The sequence below is a fragment of the Pongo abelii genome, chromosome X, assembly GCF_028885655.2.
Source record: "Pongo abelii isolate AG06213 chromosome X, NHGRI_mPonAbe1-v2.0_pri, whole genome shotgun sequence".
In the NCBI taxonomy this organism is placed as follows: Eukaryota; Metazoa; Chordata; class Mammalia; order Primates; family Hominidae; genus Pongo; species Pongo abelii.
In genome coordinates, this window is record NC_072008.2 from 113,925,789 (window position 1) to 113,948,251 (window position 22,463).

Sequence of the window (22,463 nt, forward strand, 5' to 3'; positions counted from 1 at the left end):
GTTCAAGCGATTCTCGTGCCTCAACCTCCTGAGTAGCTGGGATTACAGGCGCCCACCACCACACCCGGCTAATTTTTTTTAGTAGAGATGGGGTTTGGCTATGTTGGGCACGCTGGTCTTGAACTCCTGACCTCAGGTAATCTGCCCACCTCGGCCTCCCAATGTGCTGGGATAACAGGCATGAGCGACCGCGCCCAGCCAAATTATCTTTTTTTTGTTTTGAAACTGTAAAATCTGCTGACCTTGAATCAGCTTCATCTCTAACACCTTTCCTACAGACACAGGTAACAACCTGATCAATATCCGAGGCCACTGATATCTTTAGTTTATACAAATCTGTGATTTAAATATTAACAAGTCATGCCACTTAAAATGCCAAAAGCCTACAAATTACCTGTGGCTTAGCTCCATCTGTATTGCTTATTGAAGAACTCGGATGAATTTCCTTTTACACCCACGAAACCTATCACCTCAGATAATTAACTCAATATTTATGAAGAGTAAATGTCTTCAGTTGTAACAGACAAAACTTTACTCTGATCACACTAAAAATACTAGAAATATTATTTCCCCTGCTTTCAATTCTATCTCCAGCATTCAATAGAGTTTTGTTCCATAAGATGCTTCTCTGATTGTTAAGGTTAGTACTCACAATACTTCTGTAAAGAGTTTCTATATCAATAACACAGTTGGTATTTACGAAACTCATTTTAGCTACTGATCAAGACTTTGACCGAAAATTAATGCAAGTTTGTAGGTTCACTTGGATCACTTATTTCGAGCAGTATTTGCAGCATAAAATTCAAATAAAAAATAATCTGAAAGTCACTTGGAGTTCATTAGATTTTATGACTAGTATCAGTTAAGATGCTTCCCTAAATGGAGCTCAAGTTTATACTTACTAATTTCCTTTTGTTCTACATTTAATTAGCAATTCAGAAGATGGCTATTTTAAAAGATTTTAGCTACAATTCAAGCTTCACTAATTTTACTGACTTAGAGCTACCAAAAACTGAGAAATGTCTTTACTAAGGATTCTAAGGCTTAAGTGAATTCTAGCTAATTTGAAAGAAAAATTGGAAGATTCTTTCAACATTTTATTTTTTAGTTTCTGAAATACAAATCAAAATACATTTTTGTTACATGTCATTTTAACAAGCTTGACATTCTTTTCAATACAGGATGACTCAAAATAGGTACTTTAAAACTTCCTTTTAAGAAAACCATACATTTTATTTCAGAGTAAACAACCCATCAAAAACACATACATAGGTATATGGGCTATTGTTATTCAGTATTTTAGAGCACACCGTCCAACTTAAAATGTGGTCCACTAAAATATGTAAATATCCCTCCTATCACAAAAATAAATTAAACCTCAGGGTTGAAAAAAACAGAAACATTTGGCGTAGGCCTGAGTGAGCTTGAAAAACAAGTTAGGATGTTTTAACTGTATGGAGGAACATTACAGAATCCACATAGAAACATCTGGCAGAACAACTGGCTTGTTGCTATTGGAGCTGTTCTGTTTCAGAGAGGGATATAAGGTACATGGGAGGGTGCTGAAGACTCACAACAGCCACAGAATTAGTTACTCCAAATTAACCAGAATTCAATATAGAAGAATATACGACAACAGTAGAACAATCTCAACAGTTATTTGATGCCTGGAAAACAAGCTGTAAGCTTCGAACAAGTAACTCAGCAGGAACAAGAGTCTACATGTTTATAAGACTTTGAAGGTGAGAAAACTTCATCATTCATAGATGATGTCTTGTGCACAAATACATTAGTTTGTAGGACACTGGGGACAACAACACAACATACAAAGTAAGAATAAATCCAAGCTGTTTAACCTTCCACCATTCTCTTGAGTATTAAACCCAAGCCACCTTTGGCCACTTGCAGAGGTGTCTTTTCTTCTTTATTCTCAATGTAAATACTCGCTCCTTGGGACACCAGCAGTTTTGCTTCTTCCACTCTCTCCTCATCACAGGCTAAGTGTCTGAAATCAGGGACCACCAGAGACCAATTAAATCACTACCAATTCTATGTAATGGTTAGGATTTCTTGCTAGGTAGTCTAAAATGCATATGATTAGGAAATGGTAACACTGGAAAGTTATTTAATCAGGAAAGAAACATCAGTTTGCATAGGGAGACTGTAAGTTAAAATTCTACAAAAAAAAAGCCTTGTAATACCAGATCGTAAATCATAATTCTGGTTCTACTTACAATAGAAGAAGGGATCTAAATGCCAGCCTAAGGAACAACTTTCTCATTTTACAGAGATAAGTAGTTGTTTACCTCAAACACTGCATATAATAATTCAGGGTTAGAATTTAGAAAAGTCTCAGTTCATAAACTGTTAATAGTAATTCGTGCAGCTTAAAGTTTGAAAAAGCAGTTTAAAAGATTTTATCTCATTTAATCCATATATCTATCTTATAAGTTAGCAAAGTATTATTATCACCATTTTACAGTTGAAATGGTGACAGAGGTTAAAGTTCCTACCTATGCTGACATGTCTTGGCAGTAAACTGAGTGGAAGAGGGTAACAACAACTTTTGCCATGCGCTTAAGAGTTTGCCAGGAGGGTATTAGGAGGCACTTTACATGTTGCTTTACTTAAACCTCACAATAATCTAGTGAGGAAGGAATTATTATCCTTATATTACAGATGAGGAAATTAAGATTCAAGGAAGATTAAGTAACTTTTATAAATTGTTTAATATAAGTATTTAATATTGTTAGTAAGTGGTACAGTCTGAATTGGGTGAACATCATCTAGCTATTCATAAATCCTATGTTCATTCCAGTAACTATCTTGTCTGACTCCTAGATTTCCTCTAGGCCATCCTGCCTTTCTATTTATGGAGAAAAGAGGTAGGGCATACAGGTCTTTCTAAACAGGGTCTCTTAGAATGCAGGAAAGATTTTAAAAACTAAGAGTTAAGAAAATAATACTTTTTAAAAGTTGGTTTAAAGTCAAATTGGAAAAGGCTGAATCTCACTCTGGACTAAAAAGAAGACTCACAGCACTTCTGGTTCAAGAAAAAGTCACCATTCAACACAGAAGAAAAGTGGCCAAGTACCGTGGAAAAATATCAAGGTAAAGGCGAGCTTCAGGTCATAGACATAATTCAATTACAGATGGATTTTAAGAATTAAATGCAAAACAATAACACTAACCCTCAATCAAAACCAATGAAATGTTAAAATAACCTATAATAAAAGACGGGTGAATATTTAACTAATTTCAGGGTAAGGAAGAGCTTTCTAGTCATGAGGAAGGATGAATGGGCTTGACTACATAGAAATTTTAAAACTTGTCTTATGTAAAAGAAATTATGAACAAAATGAAAAGATAAACTAGGAAAAACATTTTCAACTAACATTGCAGAAAATTAGTATTTTACCATGCCAAATCAAGAGCACTTAAAACCCAGTGAAAATAAATTAATTCCCCAAAAGGAAACAGAGAAAGGGACACAAAAAGTTACAACTAGATAAGAAATGTAATTAGCCATGGACATTAAAAAAAGTTCAAATTCACTGATAATAAAAATGTAAATTACGTCTATGACATATCATTTTCACATAACAAAAGGATAATTTAGTGTTGGTGAGGGGGTAATAGGCACTCTTAAACTGCTGTTGGGAGGGTAAAACGATACAACTCCTCTGGAAGCATTTTGGCAACATATAGCAAGTCTTAAAATGTGTGTATTTGTTGACGCAGCAATTCGACTTCTAGGAGTCTATAAGAAGGTAATAATCAGAAATATGGCCAAAAGTTTTCTGTACACAGTTGGTCAATTATTTTAGAGACAAGGTCTTGCTCTGTTCCCCAGGCTGGAGTGCAGTGGTGTGATCACAGCTCACTGTAACCTGGAGCTCCTGGATTCAAGCAATCCTCCCACCTCAACCTCCCGAGTAGCTAGTACTACAGGTGCATGCCACCATGCCTGGCTAAGTTTTTAATTTTTTCTAGAGACAGGGGGGTCTTGCTGTGTTGCCCAGGCTGGTCTTGAACTCCTGGCCTCAAGTGATCCTCCCGCTTTGGCTTTACAAAGTGCTGGGATTACAGACATGAGCCATCATGCCTGGCTCAATGTACCATTATTTATAATAGTGAAAAACTCATAAAAGTTTAAATATACAGTAATAGACGAATGATTAAATTATGGCACATCTATACAGCAGAATTTTATATACCCATTAAGAAGGTTTTAAACATATTTAATGACACTGGAAAATACTTATAATATACTATGAGGTGAAAAGAACAAGAGCTAAAAACTACATACACAGTATGACCCCAATTTTGCTAAAAAATATGTATGTGTAAAATATATACATTTGAATATAAAAGACCAGGAGGAAATACACGAGAATGTGATCAGTAGTTATTTCTGAGTGGCAAGATAATAGGCAATTTTTATCTTTATATTTTGTGCAATTTAACATTTTTGCCATTAACACGTATTGCATTTATAAGCAGAATAAAAAAAAAATGATGTATAAGAATTATTGCAAGAAGGCTAATGTCAAGTAGAATACAAATGACTGCTACTTGTCACTTACAGAGGAGTGTTACCCTCAGTGTCTTGGATGTTTGTGGATGCTTTGTAGTACAGAAGGATATGAATCATCTTCAAGTTACCCTTGGCTGCTGCCCGGTGCATTGCTGTAGCCTCATAATGGTCCTTAGCATCTGGATTAGCCCCACCTTCCAGTAACATGACAGCGATCTGGAAAGATGGAGAAGAAAGAAGAAAACAATGCAGAGATCTGTGTTTGTATACACGTTTAGAACTCAATAGAAGTAGCCTAGGATGGAACCATACCTCATGCCTGTTTTTCGAAGCTGCATAATGTAGGGGAGTACAGCCATTTTGATTGACAGCATTCACTTGAGCACCTTTTCCCAGAAGGGCTTTTACAATCTCATCCCGGCCAGCAGAAGCTGCAATATGAAGAGGAGACCAACCTGCCTATAAAAGAAGTAGGTAGTAGAAATACCAGGGGAAAAAGGCACAAGGATTAGTGCTAACATTTAGGCAGGGTTAGCAAGGAGCTTTACAAAGGCAAAAAAATATTTGCCTACAAAAAAGGTTCCATTCTTACTCTTCACATATCTAATCCTAATATAACCATATCATTAGAGTAAATCTCTTTATGTAACAAAAAAGTTCTTTAGGTCCTCATTATTCAGGCCATGTTCACCAAAAAACAGAAAATCCAACATAACAGAAAGAGTTTATGGTCTTTTAGGGTTCACCATAACAACCCCTGACCTGTATGTTTATTTTTGTTTTTTTATTTTTAGAGACAAGGTCTCAGTCTGTCACCCAGGATAGAGTACAATGGCTCACTGAAGCCTCAAACTACTGGGCTGGAGCAATCCTCCTACCTCAGCCTCTCCTGTATGTTTACCTTAAATCACAGAGTATGAGTGGCAAACATAACATTGTAAAATAATGCAACCATGAGTCTCATGCTTGATCACAAGGGCCATGATGTAACTTTCCAGTCGTAAAGGTTACAATTTTCTTTATGAGCATAATGCACAGGCTTCAGTAAACACCAGTCTGGAGTACAAAGATAACTGGGAATTTATCAATTCAACTTTATCAAAGTACTCACATCGTCTTTATCATTCACTGGCACTCCAAGTTGCAACAAAAATTCAACAATTTCTGTATGTCCAGCTGAGCATGCCCAGTGCAATGCAGTTCTGCTGTCCTACAGAGAAGCAGTAATAAAACATTCTTGAAATAGAAGGCAAAAAAGCAAGAAAAAAAAATACGGGTGTTGTCAAATCTATAGCTTGAAAATACGAAATGCAGAGCACTGAACCCTCAGGTAGGTAACCTTAAACTATATTACTTACTGGTATATAAGACAGATGAAGGTTTAAGTAACATGGGGAGAATGACATTGATGAACATACGTAATTCTGGGCAGAATACGACAACGAAAGTAGTAGAGCAAGAAACTGATTTCAATGCTTTGACAGAAATACATCTTTGGTTGTTTTACTATTACATTATTTACTTACTTTTATGTCAGGCACTGTGCTGGGAGTTTTACATGCATCGTATCATTTAATTCCTACCATTCTACACAGTGCTTATTATCTCCATTTTTCAGATGAGGAAACTAAAACTCCTCAGGGTAAGCAACTTGTGGACGGTCATATGGATACTAAATAGTGAAGTTGGGACACAACTGTCAGTGAAGTTCTGACTCTGAAATCTCCACTACCACACTGACCTCAAGTTAGATGCTGTAGAAGGAACACATGAATCTAATGGGGGAAGAAATGTTCATTAAACTAGTTGAAATCACTTAGAATTTAAAATCATAAATAGATTAGAAATATAATTTAGAAAACACAACACACAGAAAACAAGAAAATTACTTTTTATAAAAAATAATAAGCTATGGCCAGGTGCGGTGGTTCACGCCTATAATCCCAGCACTTTGGGAGGCTGAGGTGGGCAGATCACCTGAGGTCAGGAGTTCCAGACCAGCCTGGCAACATGGTGAAACTCCGTCTCTACTAAAAATACAAAAGTTAGCCAGGCGTGGTGGCAGGCGCCTGTAATCCCAGCTACTTGGGAGACTGAGGCAGGGGAATCGCTTGAACCCGGGAGGCAGAGGTTGCAGTGAGGTGATACCGCACCACTGCACTCCAGCCTGGGCAACAAGAGCGAAACTCTGTCTCAAAAAATAAATAAATAAATAAAAATAAAAATAAAAAAAGCTATAGTAGTCATTATTTGTCAAAGGGAATCCCTATTTGCAGTGACTGCTATACGTCTTAGCCCCACAGAATAGAAAATGGTATTTTAAACTCTATTACAAAAAAATTTCAAACACACAAAAATAGAGGGAATAGAATAGAAACCCACATGCCTACTGCTTAGATTTAACAACAAACACCTTGCCCTATTTGCTTTATCTAGTTTTTTCCTTGCTGAGCTTTCCAAAAACAAATCCTAAATATCATGACTTTTCACCCTTCTGTTTCACTATGTAAAAAATAAAGGTATTTCTTATATGAGACCATTATTACACTTACTAAAATTAACAGTAACTCCTTTAGAATGTCTAATATCCGGTCTGTATTCAGATTTCCCTCAACTGTCTCCCAAATGTCTTTTTGCAGTTGGTTTGTTTAAATCAGGAACCAGACGAGATCCATAAATTGCATTTCTTCATGTTTTTTACGTCTCTTGTTGCTGAATAGTTCCCTTCCCTTTTTAAGCCATTGACTTGACTGAAAAATGGTTAAATTTCCAATGGAGAATTAAATCTTAACTTAATATAAAGTATTACGTTTAAATTTAAATCGTTAAATATCACCAGACCATAATGAAGTAAACCACGTAAAGATAAGGCCATTTTCAGGTTGAGTAATAAAGGAAAGTTCCAGAAAAGAGAAAACAGTCTCTTGATTTCTAATTCTCTCCCAAAAGACACAAAATGGAGATTTGTAAGTATGGGGCTGTCTCACTAGTGCTTAGCACACTGCCTGCAAAACACAAGGCCATCTATAAATATTTGTGGGCTTAACCATGAATCCTAGAAACTGAGGATGAAGGCACGAGAGTCCTGTGAGCAGGAGGGCAGAAAGAAACACTTCTCAACTTTTGTCTGCCTCTGCTTAGAATGTCCACTCATTCCCCCATGGAAATCCCACTCATGCTTCAAAGTCTAACCTTCCTTTCTTTGCAAAAACTTTTCCAATTAACGACAGTCATATTCAGCATCAGATCCTCCTATTAACGTGTTCTGAAAGCACCATGTAAACTTCTCTGCCGAGTATTTACCACAATTTGTAATCGGATATGTTTTTGTGCTTATTTTATTGTCTGCATCTTCCACTCCACCGTATCCCCAGCTCCTAGCAAACTGCCTGGCACGGAAGGGGCGTTCAATTTCACATGTGTTACTGAATACAGTTACTAGTAAAGGTAAATAAATTCATATAAAAAGCCTTCCTTTTCACTGATTCGGAGTTTCTGAGAAATGCGGTAGACGTTCTAGAACTATCCAAAAATCAGGGAGCGGAGCTCCGGGCCAACGGGAAAATACCTGAGGTCTGTGGGGCTAGCTCCCGCAGGCCTATCGCGAGTCCTGAGGTGACCCCGGGGGACTGCTTGGGGCGGCGGGGGCGGGGTTCTGCTTCTCTCAGAAACCGGGCCTCCGCTAGGGCTGGGCCCCGAAAGCCACGTAGGGCTTCGCCGACCCCGCCGGCTGCGGAGAGACCTAGCGTTGCTTTACCTGGTCAGTTCTAGTAGCCAGGGATTTATCGGCCAGAATACTCTCCTTCAACTCTTCCAGCTTCCCGCTGTAGGCCAGGTTGCAGACCATTAGGTTAGACACACACCCCTCCATTTCGCTGGCCCAGCGACTACTTGACGCGCGAACAACGCCCGCCTCACGTCGCCGGCTCCGGCTGCCAGTCAAAACAGCCGTTAGAGCTCCACCAATCACCGGCCTTCCTCGTTCCCTTTTCTTTTCCCGTCGCGCGGCGCCTCTGGGAATTGCAGTTTGAGAGCAGTTCCGGGCCAGGAGGCACCTTTGCTGCCCTCACAGACTTGGCCCCTAGCAGTGCAGAACTACAAGTCCCAGGGAACCTAGCGACCGTCCGTCCGTAGTCAAGTTGCCGGTGGAATTGGCCCAGGATGACAGCTGGAGAATGGAGTCAGGTACGGGGAGCGGCTTTGAGTGGAACCGTGTGAAAGAGCTGGAGTGGGTAGGCGCTGGCGGGTCGTTGAGTCGGCCATATGAAACAGGTTCGGGGGCAGGGCAAGAGTAATGAGAGCCTAAAGGTCCTGTCCCCCGGGGTTCCTGACCTGCAGTGGCAGGCGGAAGGGACAAGGGTTGGAGCAGAGTACTACCTCCTGAGCTCGAACCGGTGACTGTGGCTACCCTCCCCCTCCCTGCCACCGCCCAGGGAGTGGAAAGAAGTGGGGGTTAATTACTCTGACATCTCGGCGGTGTGGTATCAGGACAGGGTTCTACCACAGCAGTGATAGCATATGGCACCGTACTGAGGTGATGTGCCAGGGTGATGCCAAAGGCAGGGTGTGATGCCGTGGGAGCCACTTGATATCTAAGAGACCTCGGTGAGTCCATAGCCTGGTGACATCACAACTTGATAAGGGTCATCTTAAGGATACCGGGCTGTGGTGTTGGCACTTTAATATCACGATATTAACTATGTTGTCAAGGCTTTGCTACAACTATTAAGCTAATAGTGTTTCTTTTTATAGATATCCCAAATAGTGCCATAGCAGAAGCAATGCAAGACTGATCCTTTATAGGGCATATCCAGAGGACATTATGCCACAACTAGGTAACGATAAGAATACATTCAAGAAAGAGAGTGATTATGTTTATGTTTATCCTGTTATAGTGTAGAACAGGAGTTGGGAAACTTTCTGTAAAGAGCCAGATAGTAAATATTTTAGGCTTTGTAGGCCAAAAGGCAAAATCAAGAATATTTTGTTGGTACTTTTATGACAAAAGAGAAAACAAATTTCAACAAATTTTTATTGATGAAATTCAAAATATAATAGTAATTGAGTACTTTTTTTGTAATACAGGAAGACTACCAATGAGAAGAATAGAATTCTTTTTAGGGGATAATATTTTGCTTAATTGGGGCTCAGAATTAGTGTTCCCTATTGTCAAAATTGATTTTAAGTGTTCATCTGTTAATGCTGATCTGTTATGAGATTTTTACCTATTTAATCTTTGAAAATGTCATTTTACACAGATAGGTACTGCCAAATACTGATATCAGTTCATAAACATATACTTTTTTATTTTTATTTTTATTTAAATTAATTTTTCAAAAATTTCAGAATAGTTGTAGATTTATAGAAAAGTTGCAAGGTTAGTAGAGTTCCTGTATACCACCACTCAAAATGAGGCACATTTTACATATCATAAAATTCACTGATTTCAAGTGCATAATTAAATGATCTTTGGTAACTTCACTGAAGTGGGGTAACCATCACCATAAATCAGTTTTAGAACTTTTTGATCCCTCCAGTAAGATCCCTCATGCTTATTTATACTTAATCAATCCTCTGTCCCATTCCCAGCCCCAGACAACCACTAATCTACTTTTTTGTTTCTATAAATTTGCCTATTCTGGACATTTTATGTAAATGAAATCATACAATATGCAGTCTTTGTGTCTGATTTCTTTCACTTAGCATAATATTTTTGAGATTCATCCATATTGCAGTATGTATCAGTACTTCCTTACTTTTTTATTGCCAAATAGTATTCCATTTTATGGATATAACACATTTTTATCTATCTACTCACTATTAGATAGGCACATCAGTTTCCAATTTTTGGCTACTATGACTAATGCTGCTAAGAAGATTAGTATCTAAGTCTTTGTGTGGACATAATTTTTTCATTTCTCTTTGATAGATACTTAAGGGTGGAGTTACTGGATCACGGGGAAAATTTATGTTTAACTTCTTAAGAAACTGCAAAACTGTTTTCCAAAATGGCAGCAACATTTTGCACTTCCATTAGCAACGTATGAGAGTTCCTGTTTCTCCACATCCTTGCCAACATTTGTTATTTACTGTGTTTTTTGTTATAGCCATTCTAAGTGGGTGTGAAGTGGTGTCTCATTGTGGTTTTAATTTATAAATTATAATTTATAATACGGTGAGCATATTTTCATGTGCTTATTAGCCATTTGTATATCTTCTTCAGTGAAGTGTCTGTTATATCTTTTGTCCGTTTTTAAATTGAGTTATTTGTTTTTTTAGTGTTGAGTTGTAAGGATGGTTTATATATTCTAGATCAAGTCCCTGAGAGATATATGATATGCACATATATTCTCCCAGTCTGTTGCTTGCCTTTTTCTTTTCTTGATGGTGTCTTTTGAAGTGAAAACGTTTTGAATTTGGGTGAGGTCCAATTTATCATTTTTTTTTCTTTCATGGACCATTCTTTTGGTGTTGTACTTAAGAAGTCTTTGCCTAATTGCAAGGTCTCAGTGATTTTCTCCAATGTTTTCTTCTAAAAGCTTTATTACTTCATCTCTTACATTTAAGTCTATGATTCATTTTGAGTTCATTTTTTCTCTGTGATGTGAGGTGAGAATCCAAATTCATCTTTTTGCATGTGGATATAGAAATTGTCCTAGCACCATTTGCTGAATCTCTTATCATTAACATCTTACATTGCTATGCTATCTATGTCACAACTAATAAGCCCACAGTGGTGTATTGCTATTAACTATACCCCATGCTTTTTTTTTTTCAAGTTTCACTAGTTTATCTCTAGAGATGCTGTCCCATCCAGGATACCACATTACATTTAGTCATTGTATCTCCTTAGCCTCTTCTGGTTTGTGACACTTTCTCAGACTTTTCTTGTTTTGGTGACCTTGATAGTTTTAAGGAGTACTGGTCAGGTATTTTGTAGAAAACCCCTCAATTTTATGCTTAGACTGGCATTATGTGTTTGGAAGAAAGTCTGCGGAGGTCAAGTACCACATTCTCATCATACATTATCCTCAGACATGATTTTAATTGAGCATATTCATTGCTTGGAATAGAATTCTGTTCTTCTCTTAATAGTGCCTTTTAGTATTATGTGGCAGGTTAGTCACTTCCAATTGAAAGTTTGGTGAAAGCTGCTCAATTGTACAGTTAAAGGGATTTTGGAATATGGAATATCCTTTGCACTTGCTTCAAGGTTCAAAAACTGCTGCTGGAACTGTAGTCTGAATTCAGAAAATATATATGCTGCAAATTCGTATGGAAATAGAGATCTTGCTTCTTGTTTTAACTTTTATTTCATTTTATTTTGAGACGGAGTCTCACTCTGTCACCCAGGATGGAATGCAGTGGCATGATCTTGGTACACTGCAATCTTTGCCTCCCAGGCTCAAGCGATTCTCCTGCCTCAGCCTCCTGAGGCGCATGCCACCACGCCTGGCTAATTTTTGTATTTTTAGTAGAGACAGGGTTTCGCCATATTGGCCAGGCTGGTCTCTAACTCCTGACCTCAGGTGATCCTCCCAAAGTGCTGGGATTATAGGCATGAGCCACTGTGCCCGGCCTATTTTATTTTTTATTGAGATAGAGTCTTCTTCTGTTGCCCAGGCTGGAGTGCAGTGGCACGATCACGGCTCACTGCAGCCTCCACCTCCCTAGCTCAAGCAATCCTGTCACCTCAGCCTCTGGAGCAGCTGGGACTACAGGCATGCACCAACACACTCAGCCAATTTATGATTTTTTGTAGATACAGGGTCTTACTATGTTACCCAGGCTGATCTCGAACTCCTGGGCTCAAGTGATCCTCCCACCTAGGTCTCAGAAAATGCTGGGATTACAGGTGTGAGCCACCATGTCCAGCTGAGATTTCATTTATTTCTTCTGGGTACTTAACTAGGAGTGGAATTGCTGGGTCATATCATAACTCTGTTTAACTTTTTGAGAAACTTTCAGACTCTTTACAAAAGTGGCTGTACCATTTTACCTTCCCATCAGCAATGTTTGAGGGTTCAGATTTATCCACATTTTTTTTTCTTATTTTCTTTCTTTTCTTTTTTTTTTTTTTTTTTTTTTTTTTTGGAGACAGAGTCTCACTGTGTTGCCCAGGCTGAAGTGCAGTGGCATGATCTCAGCCCACGGCAACCTCTGCCTCCTGGGTTCTAGTGATTCTTGTGCCTCAGCCTCCCGAGTAGCTGGGATTACAGGCATGTATCTCCACGCCGGCTAATTTTTGTATTTTTAGTAGAGACTGGGTTTTGCCATGTTGGCCAGGCTGGTCTGGAACTCCTGTCCTCAAGTGATCTGCTCACCTTGGCCTTCCAAAATGCTGGGATTATAGGCGTGAGCCACCACATCCAGCCAAATTTCTCCATATCTTTACTAATACTTATTAATATCTATCTTTTTGATTATAGGCATTCTAGTGGGTATAAAGTGATATTTAATTGTAGTTTTATTGTTTTGACTTGTGACAGCATGGGAAGTGGATAAAGCATCTTGACATTACTTGTGATTCAAACAATATTGTCAAAATGACTTTACTACAGTTTTTTTCATATGTAAGCATTGTTTTGCCTTGTAAATTTAGGTTGAATTAATTAATAAACATTATCAAGCCTGCATCAAAAGTTAATTTCCAAAGCAATTCAGTGTTCTCTAACAGTGTTTGAAGGTGGTTCTTCCAACCATTTAAAATTGTGAGAATCATTCATACCTTGCTTGCCACACAAAAACATGAGATGGGCTGAATTTAGCCTGCCAGTCATAGTTGGTGTAGAGCAGAAGTGCCCTGCATATTCAATAAATATTTCTCTAGTTGATTATGGAGGTACAGTATCCCTGTGTTGTGGTATTCACAAAGTATTGGGTATAGTGACCTTTCACCATAAAAATGCATCACGTACTTGGATCTGATTGGTAGAAAAGCTGGAAAAACAATTCCAAGTGCCTTTCCTACTGAGTGACTTGTTTGGGTAGTCTTCTTTTATAAACAGTGTATTTTGATCTTATTTTATTTTATGTGACACAGTAATTAACTTTCAATTCTGCGTCCTTTAAGGCTAAGGGGAAGTTATCCTTTGACTTTTTGAAAGCTGCAAGATAAATAGGTCTTAGAGGAGAAGGTCTCTTCTCTTTTGTGGCTGGCCCCAAGTTATGGAGGAATGATGTGGTTGCTGTTTATGTCCATTAAGAGACAAATGGGGCCCTGTTAGGGTCTGACTCCTTTGCTGCTCTTATGATTGAACGTTCCCTATTGCCTTTTCCACTGATCACCTGGATTCTAGACACTAAAACAAGCTAAGTTCATCTTCTAGACTTGAAGAATAATGCCAATAATAACTAGCATTTATAGATGACATTGTCAGTTACTGAGCTTATCTTATGCAATCCTCACATCAGCTCTGTGAGGTGGATAATATTATCCTGCAGCTCCTACCTTTTTTAAAATGAGAAAACAGGCACAGAGGAGTGAAGTTACATGCCCAAGGTCACACAGTTTAGTTGGAGCTATAGTAGAAATCCAGGCAATTCTACTCCAAAGTCCTACCACTTAACCACTGCAACATGCTGCTAAATATTGCTGAAAATGGAATTATGTGTAAATGAAAATCCTAAGTAATGCAATACCAAATGCTATCAGAGTTCTTTGGGCTGTAACTCTACCTGTGATTTTGGTGAAATGACAAGATTTTAATGCTCTAGAGCAGCGCTGTCCAATAGAACTTTCTGTGGTGATGGTAAACTTCTATATCTACGCTGTTCTAGTATGGTAACCATAACCACATGTTGCTCTTAAAGACTTGCAATGTGTCTAGGAACTGAATTTTTAATGTCATTTAATTGTAATTGTTTTACATGTAAATAGTTTTGTGTGACTCATTATTAATCATCTTGGACAGTGCAGAGAGAGATCACTTCCCCCCACTTGTTCCTTTTTAATTACACTAAATATTTTACCCAATGCAAATATTCTTTCCATAGCACAGCAGGAAATGAATATATTCTATACTGAAAAACAACTTGAGGGTATACGCAAATCAATTAACTGCATGACAGTTGCAGGAACAGGTTCTGGGTTATCCACCATGAAACTTCTCCATTCCCAGCACTTACTAAATAAGGTTCCATAACTGGCTCAAAAACCTTTTGCAATTGATTTTTCACTGCTTACAAATGTAATTTATGTGGCTTATTGCACTTTATAGTTGCCAGTTGCTTGGTTTAAGATGAGACATCTTAATCTGTGGCTCTAATTTTTTTTTATGTACTTTAAGTTCTGGGGTACATGTGCACAATGTGCAGGTTTGTTACATAGGTATACATGTGCCACGTGGGTTTGCTGCACCCATCAACTCGTCATTTACATTAGGTATTTCTCCTAATGCTATCCCTCCCCCAGGCCCTCGCCCCCCGACAGGCCCTGGTGTGTGCTGTGGCTCTAATTTTTTTTAATCCCATGTTTTGATCCCACATGTTAAATGTCCTTGGTGTTATATGTCACTGGGCTATACAAACCTTCCCCATTTAAAAGCGATTCCTTCACAAAACTGGCAAACTGTTACAGGCTGTTATAATAAAGCACTTTATATTTACTCCCTGAGTTTTAGCTTCCACACTCTTGTTTTAAGTTATTTGCTTTATAAGTGGTTTCTTTTTTTAAAAGGGTTTTATTATGAATAAGAGACTCGCAATAATTTGCAAAGATAGTACAGAAAGGCCCCATATAATCTTCATCTGGGTTACTTCAATCATTGCATTTTACATAATTATAATACAATATCAAAACCAGGAAATTGATACTGGAATGATATGTGTGTATAAGTCTATGTTATTTTATGATGTGTAGATTTAACCATTATCGCAATCAAGAAATATTCCATCTCTCCTGTGCTACCTCTTTATAGTCACACCCACCACCTACCCCCACCATTGATAACCCCTGACAAATACTAATTTGTTCTCCTTTTCTATAACTGTCAAGAATTTTATATATAATTAAAATGATTTAATTTTTAGAATCATAAAGTATGTGACCTTTTCCATTATTTTTCACTCAGCATAATATATTTGAGACTCATTCAAATTGGTATCAATAGTTCATTCCCTCTTATTGCTGAGAAATATTACACGACATGGAGGTACCACAGTTTGTTTAACCATTCATCTATTGAGGGACATTTTTAAATGTCCAGTTTTTGGCTATTACAAAGAAAACTCTTATTAACATTGAGTACAGTGTTTTGTGTAGATGGAAATTTTCATCTCTCTGAGATAAATGCCCAGGAGAGCAATTACAAGGTGGGATGGTAAATATATGTTTAATTTTAAAAAAATCTGACAAACTGTTTTTCCAAAGTGACTGTACCATTTTGTATTCTCACCAGCAATGGTATGAGAGATCCAGTATCTCCACATCCATTCCAGCATTTGGTATTCTCACTATTTTTTTTTTAAGTTTTAGCCATTGTGATAAATGTGTAGTGATATATTACTGATTTTATTTGCATTTGTCTGATGGCTAATAAAGTTCAACATCTTTTCATGTGTTTATTTGTCATCCGCATATCTTCTTCATTTAAATATCTCTTTATATCTTTGGCCCATTTTCTAATTGTATTGTATTGTTTGTTTTACTGTTGAGTTTTCAGAGTGCCTTATGTATTCTAGATACCAGTTCTTTGTCAGATATGTAGCTTGCAAATATTCTCTTCCAGTCTGTGGCTTGTCTTTTCATCTTAATAGGATTTTCCACAGAGAAAGAGCTTTTAATTTTGATGACATTCAACTTATTGATTTTTTCCCTATTATAGATTGTTACATCTAAGAAGTCTTCACCAAGTCGTAGGTCTCAAATATTTTCTCCTAGATTTTCTTCTGAAAATGTTATAGTTTTACATTTTACATTCAAGTCCATGATCCATTTTAAGTTAATATTTGGCATAAAATGTGAAGTTTAGGTCAAGGTTAATTTTTTTGGATTATTGATATCCAGTTACTTCAGCTCCATTGAATTGCTTTTGCACTTTTGTAAAATATAAGTATGCCGTACTTGTGTATATCTATTTCTGAGTTTTCTAATCTGATTCATTGATCTACATATGTGTCCCCCTGCCATACCACATAATGTTGAATACTGTAGCTCTATAATAAAACTTAAAATTTGATAGAGTGATTCCTCCTAGTTTATTGTTTTCAATATTGCCTGTTCCTTTAACTTTCCCTATAAATTTTAGAATAAGCTTGCCTATATCTGAAAAAAGTTTGCTGAGATATTGATAGGAATTGTATTAGACCTGTATATCAGTTTGGGGAAAACTGACGTCTTTACTATGCTGCGTCTTCCAATCCATGAGCACCATATGTCTCTCCCTTTGTTTAGATCTTCCTTTATTTATTTTATCAGCACTGTTCAATTTTCAGCATAGAAATCTTATATGTCTTATTAGAATTATACATAACCATTTCATTTTTGGAGTGACTATTAATGGTATTTTATTTTGAATTTTGGTTTCCATGTATTCATTGCTAGTATATAGAAATATAAATGATTTTCGTATGATAGTCTTGCATATTAAAACCTTGCTGAATTCACTGATTAGTTCTAGGGGGTTAAAAGGTATTTTTCTATTTTTTTTTCTTTTGTTTTCATTGTTTTTTAGGACTTTCTATGTAGACCATCTTGTCATCTGCAGAGAGGGACAGTGATATTTCTTCCTTTCCACTCTGTGTTTTATGTTGAATAGCAGTGGTGAGAGCTGAATTCTTGTCTTGTTCCCAGTCTTAGGGAAGAAGAGGTCAGTCTTTCAGCATCAACTATAATGTAGTTTTTTTTGAAGTTTAGATAGTTCCCTCTTGATTTCTAGTTTTCTGAGGGTTTTTATCATGAATAACTATTGAATTTTGCCAAATACTTTTTGCATCAATGGATATGATCTTGTGATTTTTCTTCTTCAGTTTGCTAATGCAGTGGATTACACTAATTTATTTTCAAATGTTGAGCTAGCCTTGCATCCTTGGATAAAACACATTTGGATGCGATGTATAATTTTTTTATATGTTGCTGAATTATATTTGCTAATATTTGCTGGGGATATTTGCTTCTATTCATGAATGATATTGGCTTGCAATTTAATTTTTTGGTACTGTCTTTGTCTGATTTTGGTATCAGTGCGATATTGGCCTTATAATAAGAGTTGGGAAGTAGTCCCTCCTCTTCTATTTTCTAGAAGACATTGTGTAATATGAGTGTTAATTCTTCTTTAAGTATTTGGTAGAATGCTGCAGTGAAATCATTCAGGCCCAGATGGTGTCAATGAATAATTTTTTTTGGAGTTTTAAAATTATATATTCAATTATCTTAATAGTTACTAAGCTATTGAAATTATCTAATTTCTATTGAGTGAGTTGTGGTGGTTTGTGCTTTTCAAGAAATTTATCCAGCTTATCAAAATTATCAACTTTATGCATGCATATTTGTTTGTAGTAATCCCTTTTGGTGTCTGCAAGGTCTATAATAATATCTCTTGTTTCATTCCTGATATTAATGATTTGTGGCCTATCTTTTTTATTTGTGAGTTTTGCTTGAGGTTTGTGAATTTTATGAGGCTTTTCAGAGAACTACCTCTTTGTTTCACTGATGTTGTCTATTGATTTTGAGTTTTCAATTTCATTGACTTCTGCTCTTTATCTCCTTACTTCTGCTTGCTTTCAGTTTAATTTGCTCTTACTTTTCTAGTTCCTTAGGGTGGGAAATTAGATTATTAATTTCAGACATTTCTTCTTCCCTAAGTTAAGCATTTAGTGCCATGAATTTCCATCTCAGCACTGCTTTAGCTGCATGTCACACATTTTTTTATCACAGTAAAAAACCATAGCAGGAGATTTAGTTCTTAACAAACTTTTAAGTGTACAGTACAATATTGTTAACTATAAGCACAATGTTGTACAGCAGATCTCTAGAAATTTTTCATCTTGAATGACTGAAACGCTATGCTTATTGAGCAGCAACTCCCCATTTCCCACCCCCCACCAACCCCCGGCAACTACTATTTTCCTTTCTGTTTCTATGAATATAACTAGTTTAGATAACTTATATAAGTGGAATCATGCAGTATTTACCCTTCTGTGTCTGGCTTATTTCATTTAACATAATGTCTTCAAGGTTCATCCATACTGTGGCATATGACAGGGTTTCTTCCTTTTTATAGCTGAATAAGATTCCATTATATGTATATACCACAGTTTCTTCATTTATCTGTGGATGGACATTAGGTTGTTTCCACCTCTTGGCTATTGTGAATAATACTGCAATGAACATAGGAGTACAAATATATGTTCAAGATCCTGATTTCAGTTCTTTTGGATACATCCCTAGAAGTGGGATTGTTAGATCATATGGGAAATTTTAATTTTTTAAGGAACCTCCATACTCTTTTGCATACCAACTGCAGCATTCTACACTCGCACCAGCAGTGCACAAGGTTCCAATTTCTCCACATTCTTGCCAGCACTTACTATTTTTTTTTTATAATGGCCATCCTAACAGTTATGAAGTGATACTTCATTGTGGTTTTGATTTGCATTTCCCTGACAATTAGTGATGTTGAGCATCTTTTTGTATACCTGTTGGTCATTTGTATGTCTTATTTGGAGAAATGTCTATTCAAGTTCTTTGTTCATATTTTAATTGAATTATTTGGTGAGATTTTTTGTTATTGAGCTAAATAATTTAGATATTGAACCCTATCAGATGGTTTGCAAATATTTTCTCCCATTCTGTAGGTTGCCTTTCATTCTGTTATTTCCTTTGCTGTACTAAAGCTTTTTAGTTTGAGGTAGTACCACTTGTCTCTTTTTACTCTTATTGCCTATACTTTTGGTGTCATATATAAGAAATCATTGCCAAGACCAATGCCATGATACTTTCCCGCTATGTTTTCTTCTAGGACTTTTACAGTTGCAGGTCTTATGTTTAAGTCTTTAATACATTTTGAGTTGTTTTTATATATAGTGTGAAATAAACATCCAATTTAATTCTTTTGCATGTGGGTATAAAGTTTTACTAGCACCATTTTTTTTTTCTTGTGGGGGAGTTGGGCTGGATCTTTGCCCCCTTTTTTTTCAAAAACTTTTAAGTTCCTGGTTACATGTGGAGGATGTGCAGGTTTGTTACACAGGTAAACGTGTGTCATGGTGATTTGCTGTACAGATCAACCCATCACCTAGGTATTAAGCCCAGCATCCATTAGTTGTTCTTCCTGCTGCTCTCCCTCCTCCTCCCCCTCCTCCCCGACAGGCCCCAGTGTGTGTTGTTCCCCCTACCCATGGGTCCTCATCGTTCAGCTCCCACTTATAAGTGAGAAGATGTGGTGTTAGGTTTTCTGTTCCTGTGTTAGTTTGTTGAGGATGATGGCTTCCAGCTCTATCCATGTCCCTGCAAAGGACATGATCTCTTTCCTTTTTATGGCTGCACAGTATTGCATGGTGCAGATGTACCACATTTTCTTTATCCAGTCTATCATTGATGGGCATTTGGGTTGATTCCATGTCTTTGCTATTGTAAATAGTACTGAAATGGACATATGTGTGCTAGCACCATTTGTTGAAGATACTACCCTTTTCCCCATTGTGTATTTTTGGAACTATCGTTGGAGATTAGATGACTGTATATGTATGGATTTATGATCAAGCTCTCTGTTCTGTTCCATTAGTCTATATGTCTGTCTTTATGACTGTACCGTACTGTTTAATCCACTTATATTTAAAGTAATTATCGATAGGGAAGGACTTATTATTGCAATTTTGTTCATTGTTTTCTGTCTTGTAGCTTTTTTGTCCTTCCTTTTCTTTCTTTCTCTTTTCCTTTGGGTTTCATTGATTTTTTTGTAGGGACATGCTTTGATTCTTTTCACACATTCTTTTGTGTATAATTTAAAGGGATTTTCTTTGACATTACCATGGAACTTACAGAAAACATCTTACAACAACCTATTTTAAGCTGAAACAAACTTAAACTTCAGTTACATATAATACTTTACTCTTTTATATTATCCACCCCACACTTTATGTTATCGGTGTCACAAATTACATTTTTATATTGTGTATCCATTAACATGTTTGTATAGTTGTAGGTATTTTTATACTTTTTTTTTTGAGACAGAGTTTCTCTTGTTGCATAGGCTGGAGTGCAGTGGTGCGATCTCAGCTCACTGCAACCTCCGCCTCCTGGGTTCAAGAAATTCTCCTGCCTCAGCCTCCCGAGTAGCTGGGATTATAGGTGCCCGACACCATGGCCAGCTAATTTCTGTATTTTTAGTAGAGATGGGGTTTCACCATGTTGGCTAGGCTGGTCTCGAACTCCTGACCTCAGGGGATCTGCCTGCCTTTGCCTCCCAAAATGCTGGGATTACAGGCATGAGCTGCCGCACCCAGCCAATTTTTATACTTTTGTTTTTTAACTTCTATACTAAAATTAAAAGTGATTTACCCACCACGATTACAGTGTTACAGTATTCTGTATTTTTCTACATATTTACCTTTACCAGTAAGATTTATGCTTTCAAGTTGCTGTTGAGCATCTTACTATTTCAACTCAAATGTCTCTCTTTAGCATTTCTTGTAAGGCAGTTCTAGTGGTGAAGAAATTCTTCAGCTTTTGGTCATGTGGGAAAGTTTTTATTTCTCCTTCATTTTGAAGGCTAATTTTGCTGGATGTAATATTCCTGGTTGGCAGGTTTTTTTTTTTTTTCTTTCAGCACTTTGATTATTCCATTCCCTTTTGTCCTGCAAGGTTTCTGCTGAGAAACTCACAGATAATCTTATGGTGATGTCCTTGTACATGATGAGCTGGTTTTCTTTTGCTGCTTTCAAAATTCTTTCTTTGTCTTGGACTTTTGACAATCTGATTATAATGTTTCTCAGTGTGGATTTCTTTGGGTTCATCCTACATGGAGTCTGTTGGGCTTCTTGAAACCAGATGTTCATTTCCTTTCACAGATTTGACACATTTAGAGATGTTATTTCTTTAAATAAACTTTCTGTCCCTTTACCCCTTCTCCTTCTTGGAATCCCATAATGCATATATTTGTTTGATGGTGTCCCATAAATCCCTTAGGTTTTCTTCACTGATTTTTTGTTCCTCTGACTATATCATTTCAAATAACCTGTCTCTGAGTTCACCAGTTCTTTCTTCTGCCCTATCAAGCCTGCTGTTTAATACCTGTCATGTTTTTTTTTTTTTTTTTTTTTTTTTTTTTTTTCAGTTCAGCTGTTATATTCTTCAGCTCTAAATTTCTGTTTGGTTCTTTTTTATGTTTTCTAAATCTTTATTGATATTTGTCATTTTTTTGAACTCATAGACGCCATCTTTATGATGGTTATTTTGACTTCTTTTTCAGGTTATTGATATACCTCTCTTTCTTTAGGATTGGTTTCTGGAGATTTATTTTGCTTCTTTGGACCATGTTTCTCTGTTTCTTCATATGTCTCTGACGTTTTTGTTGGGATCTGCACATTTGAAACATTGGTGACTTCTTTCAGTCATTATGGACTGGCTTTGTACAGGGAAAGACCCTCACCAGTCAGCCCAGCTAGAGATTCTGGGGGCCTTTGAAACCTTTTTGGAGGATACTTGACTTCTCTGGGCATGTGTAGGTAATTTCTCAACTGGAAGCTTACCAGTTTCTTTTACAGGAGCTTATAATCACTTGCTCCCTCTGTGTCTACAACACTGCAAGTTTTCTGGTTCTATATCAGTAAGCCTCCTCTCTCTCTTTTTGTTCTCAGTGGTCATCAGGTATCCAATGTGTGCTAGCTTCCTAAGTCAGTGCCCCAAGTCAGGTGAGACCTATACTAGTACCTTAGGCAGCCTGGTGAAAAGTCAAAATGCTGATGAATATTCCACTTGTTTCCC

The 22,463-nt window shown here is 37.1% G+C and overlaps 2 protein-coding genes across 6 annotated transcripts in view; one reads left to right on the forward strand and one right to left on the reverse strand.

Annotated features, from left to right (window-relative positions):
- Positions 1 to 1,084: 1,084 nt before the first annotated feature.
- Positions 1,085 to 8,424, reverse strand: PSMD10 (proteasome 26S subunit, non-ATPase 10). The gene is given in 7 exon segments (XM_002831976.6): positions 1,085 to 1,851; positions 1,853 to 1,887; positions 1,890 to 2,005; positions 4,587 to 4,753; positions 4,850 to 4,996; positions 5,649 to 5,747; positions 8,295 to 8,424. Coding segments are annotated over 7 exon segments (828 nt in total). The 5' UTR covers positions 8,409 to 8,424; the 3' UTR covers positions 1,085 to 1,701.
- Positions 8,425 to 8,555: 131 nt separating this feature from the next.
- Positions 8,556 to 22,463, forward strand: part of ATG4A (autophagy related 4A cysteine peptidase) — a 62,263-nt gene continuing 48,355 nt past the window's right edge. The window contains exons 1-2 of one of the 5 annotated variants that reach the window (XM_054544064.2): positions 8,596 to 8,722; positions 9,290 to 9,372. In XM_054544064.2, coding sequence (XP_054400039.1) covers positions 9,360 to 9,372 — 13 coding nt within the window. In that variant the 5' untranslated portion in view covers positions 8,596 to 8,722; positions 9,290 to 9,359. 5 annotated transcript variants of the gene reach the window in all.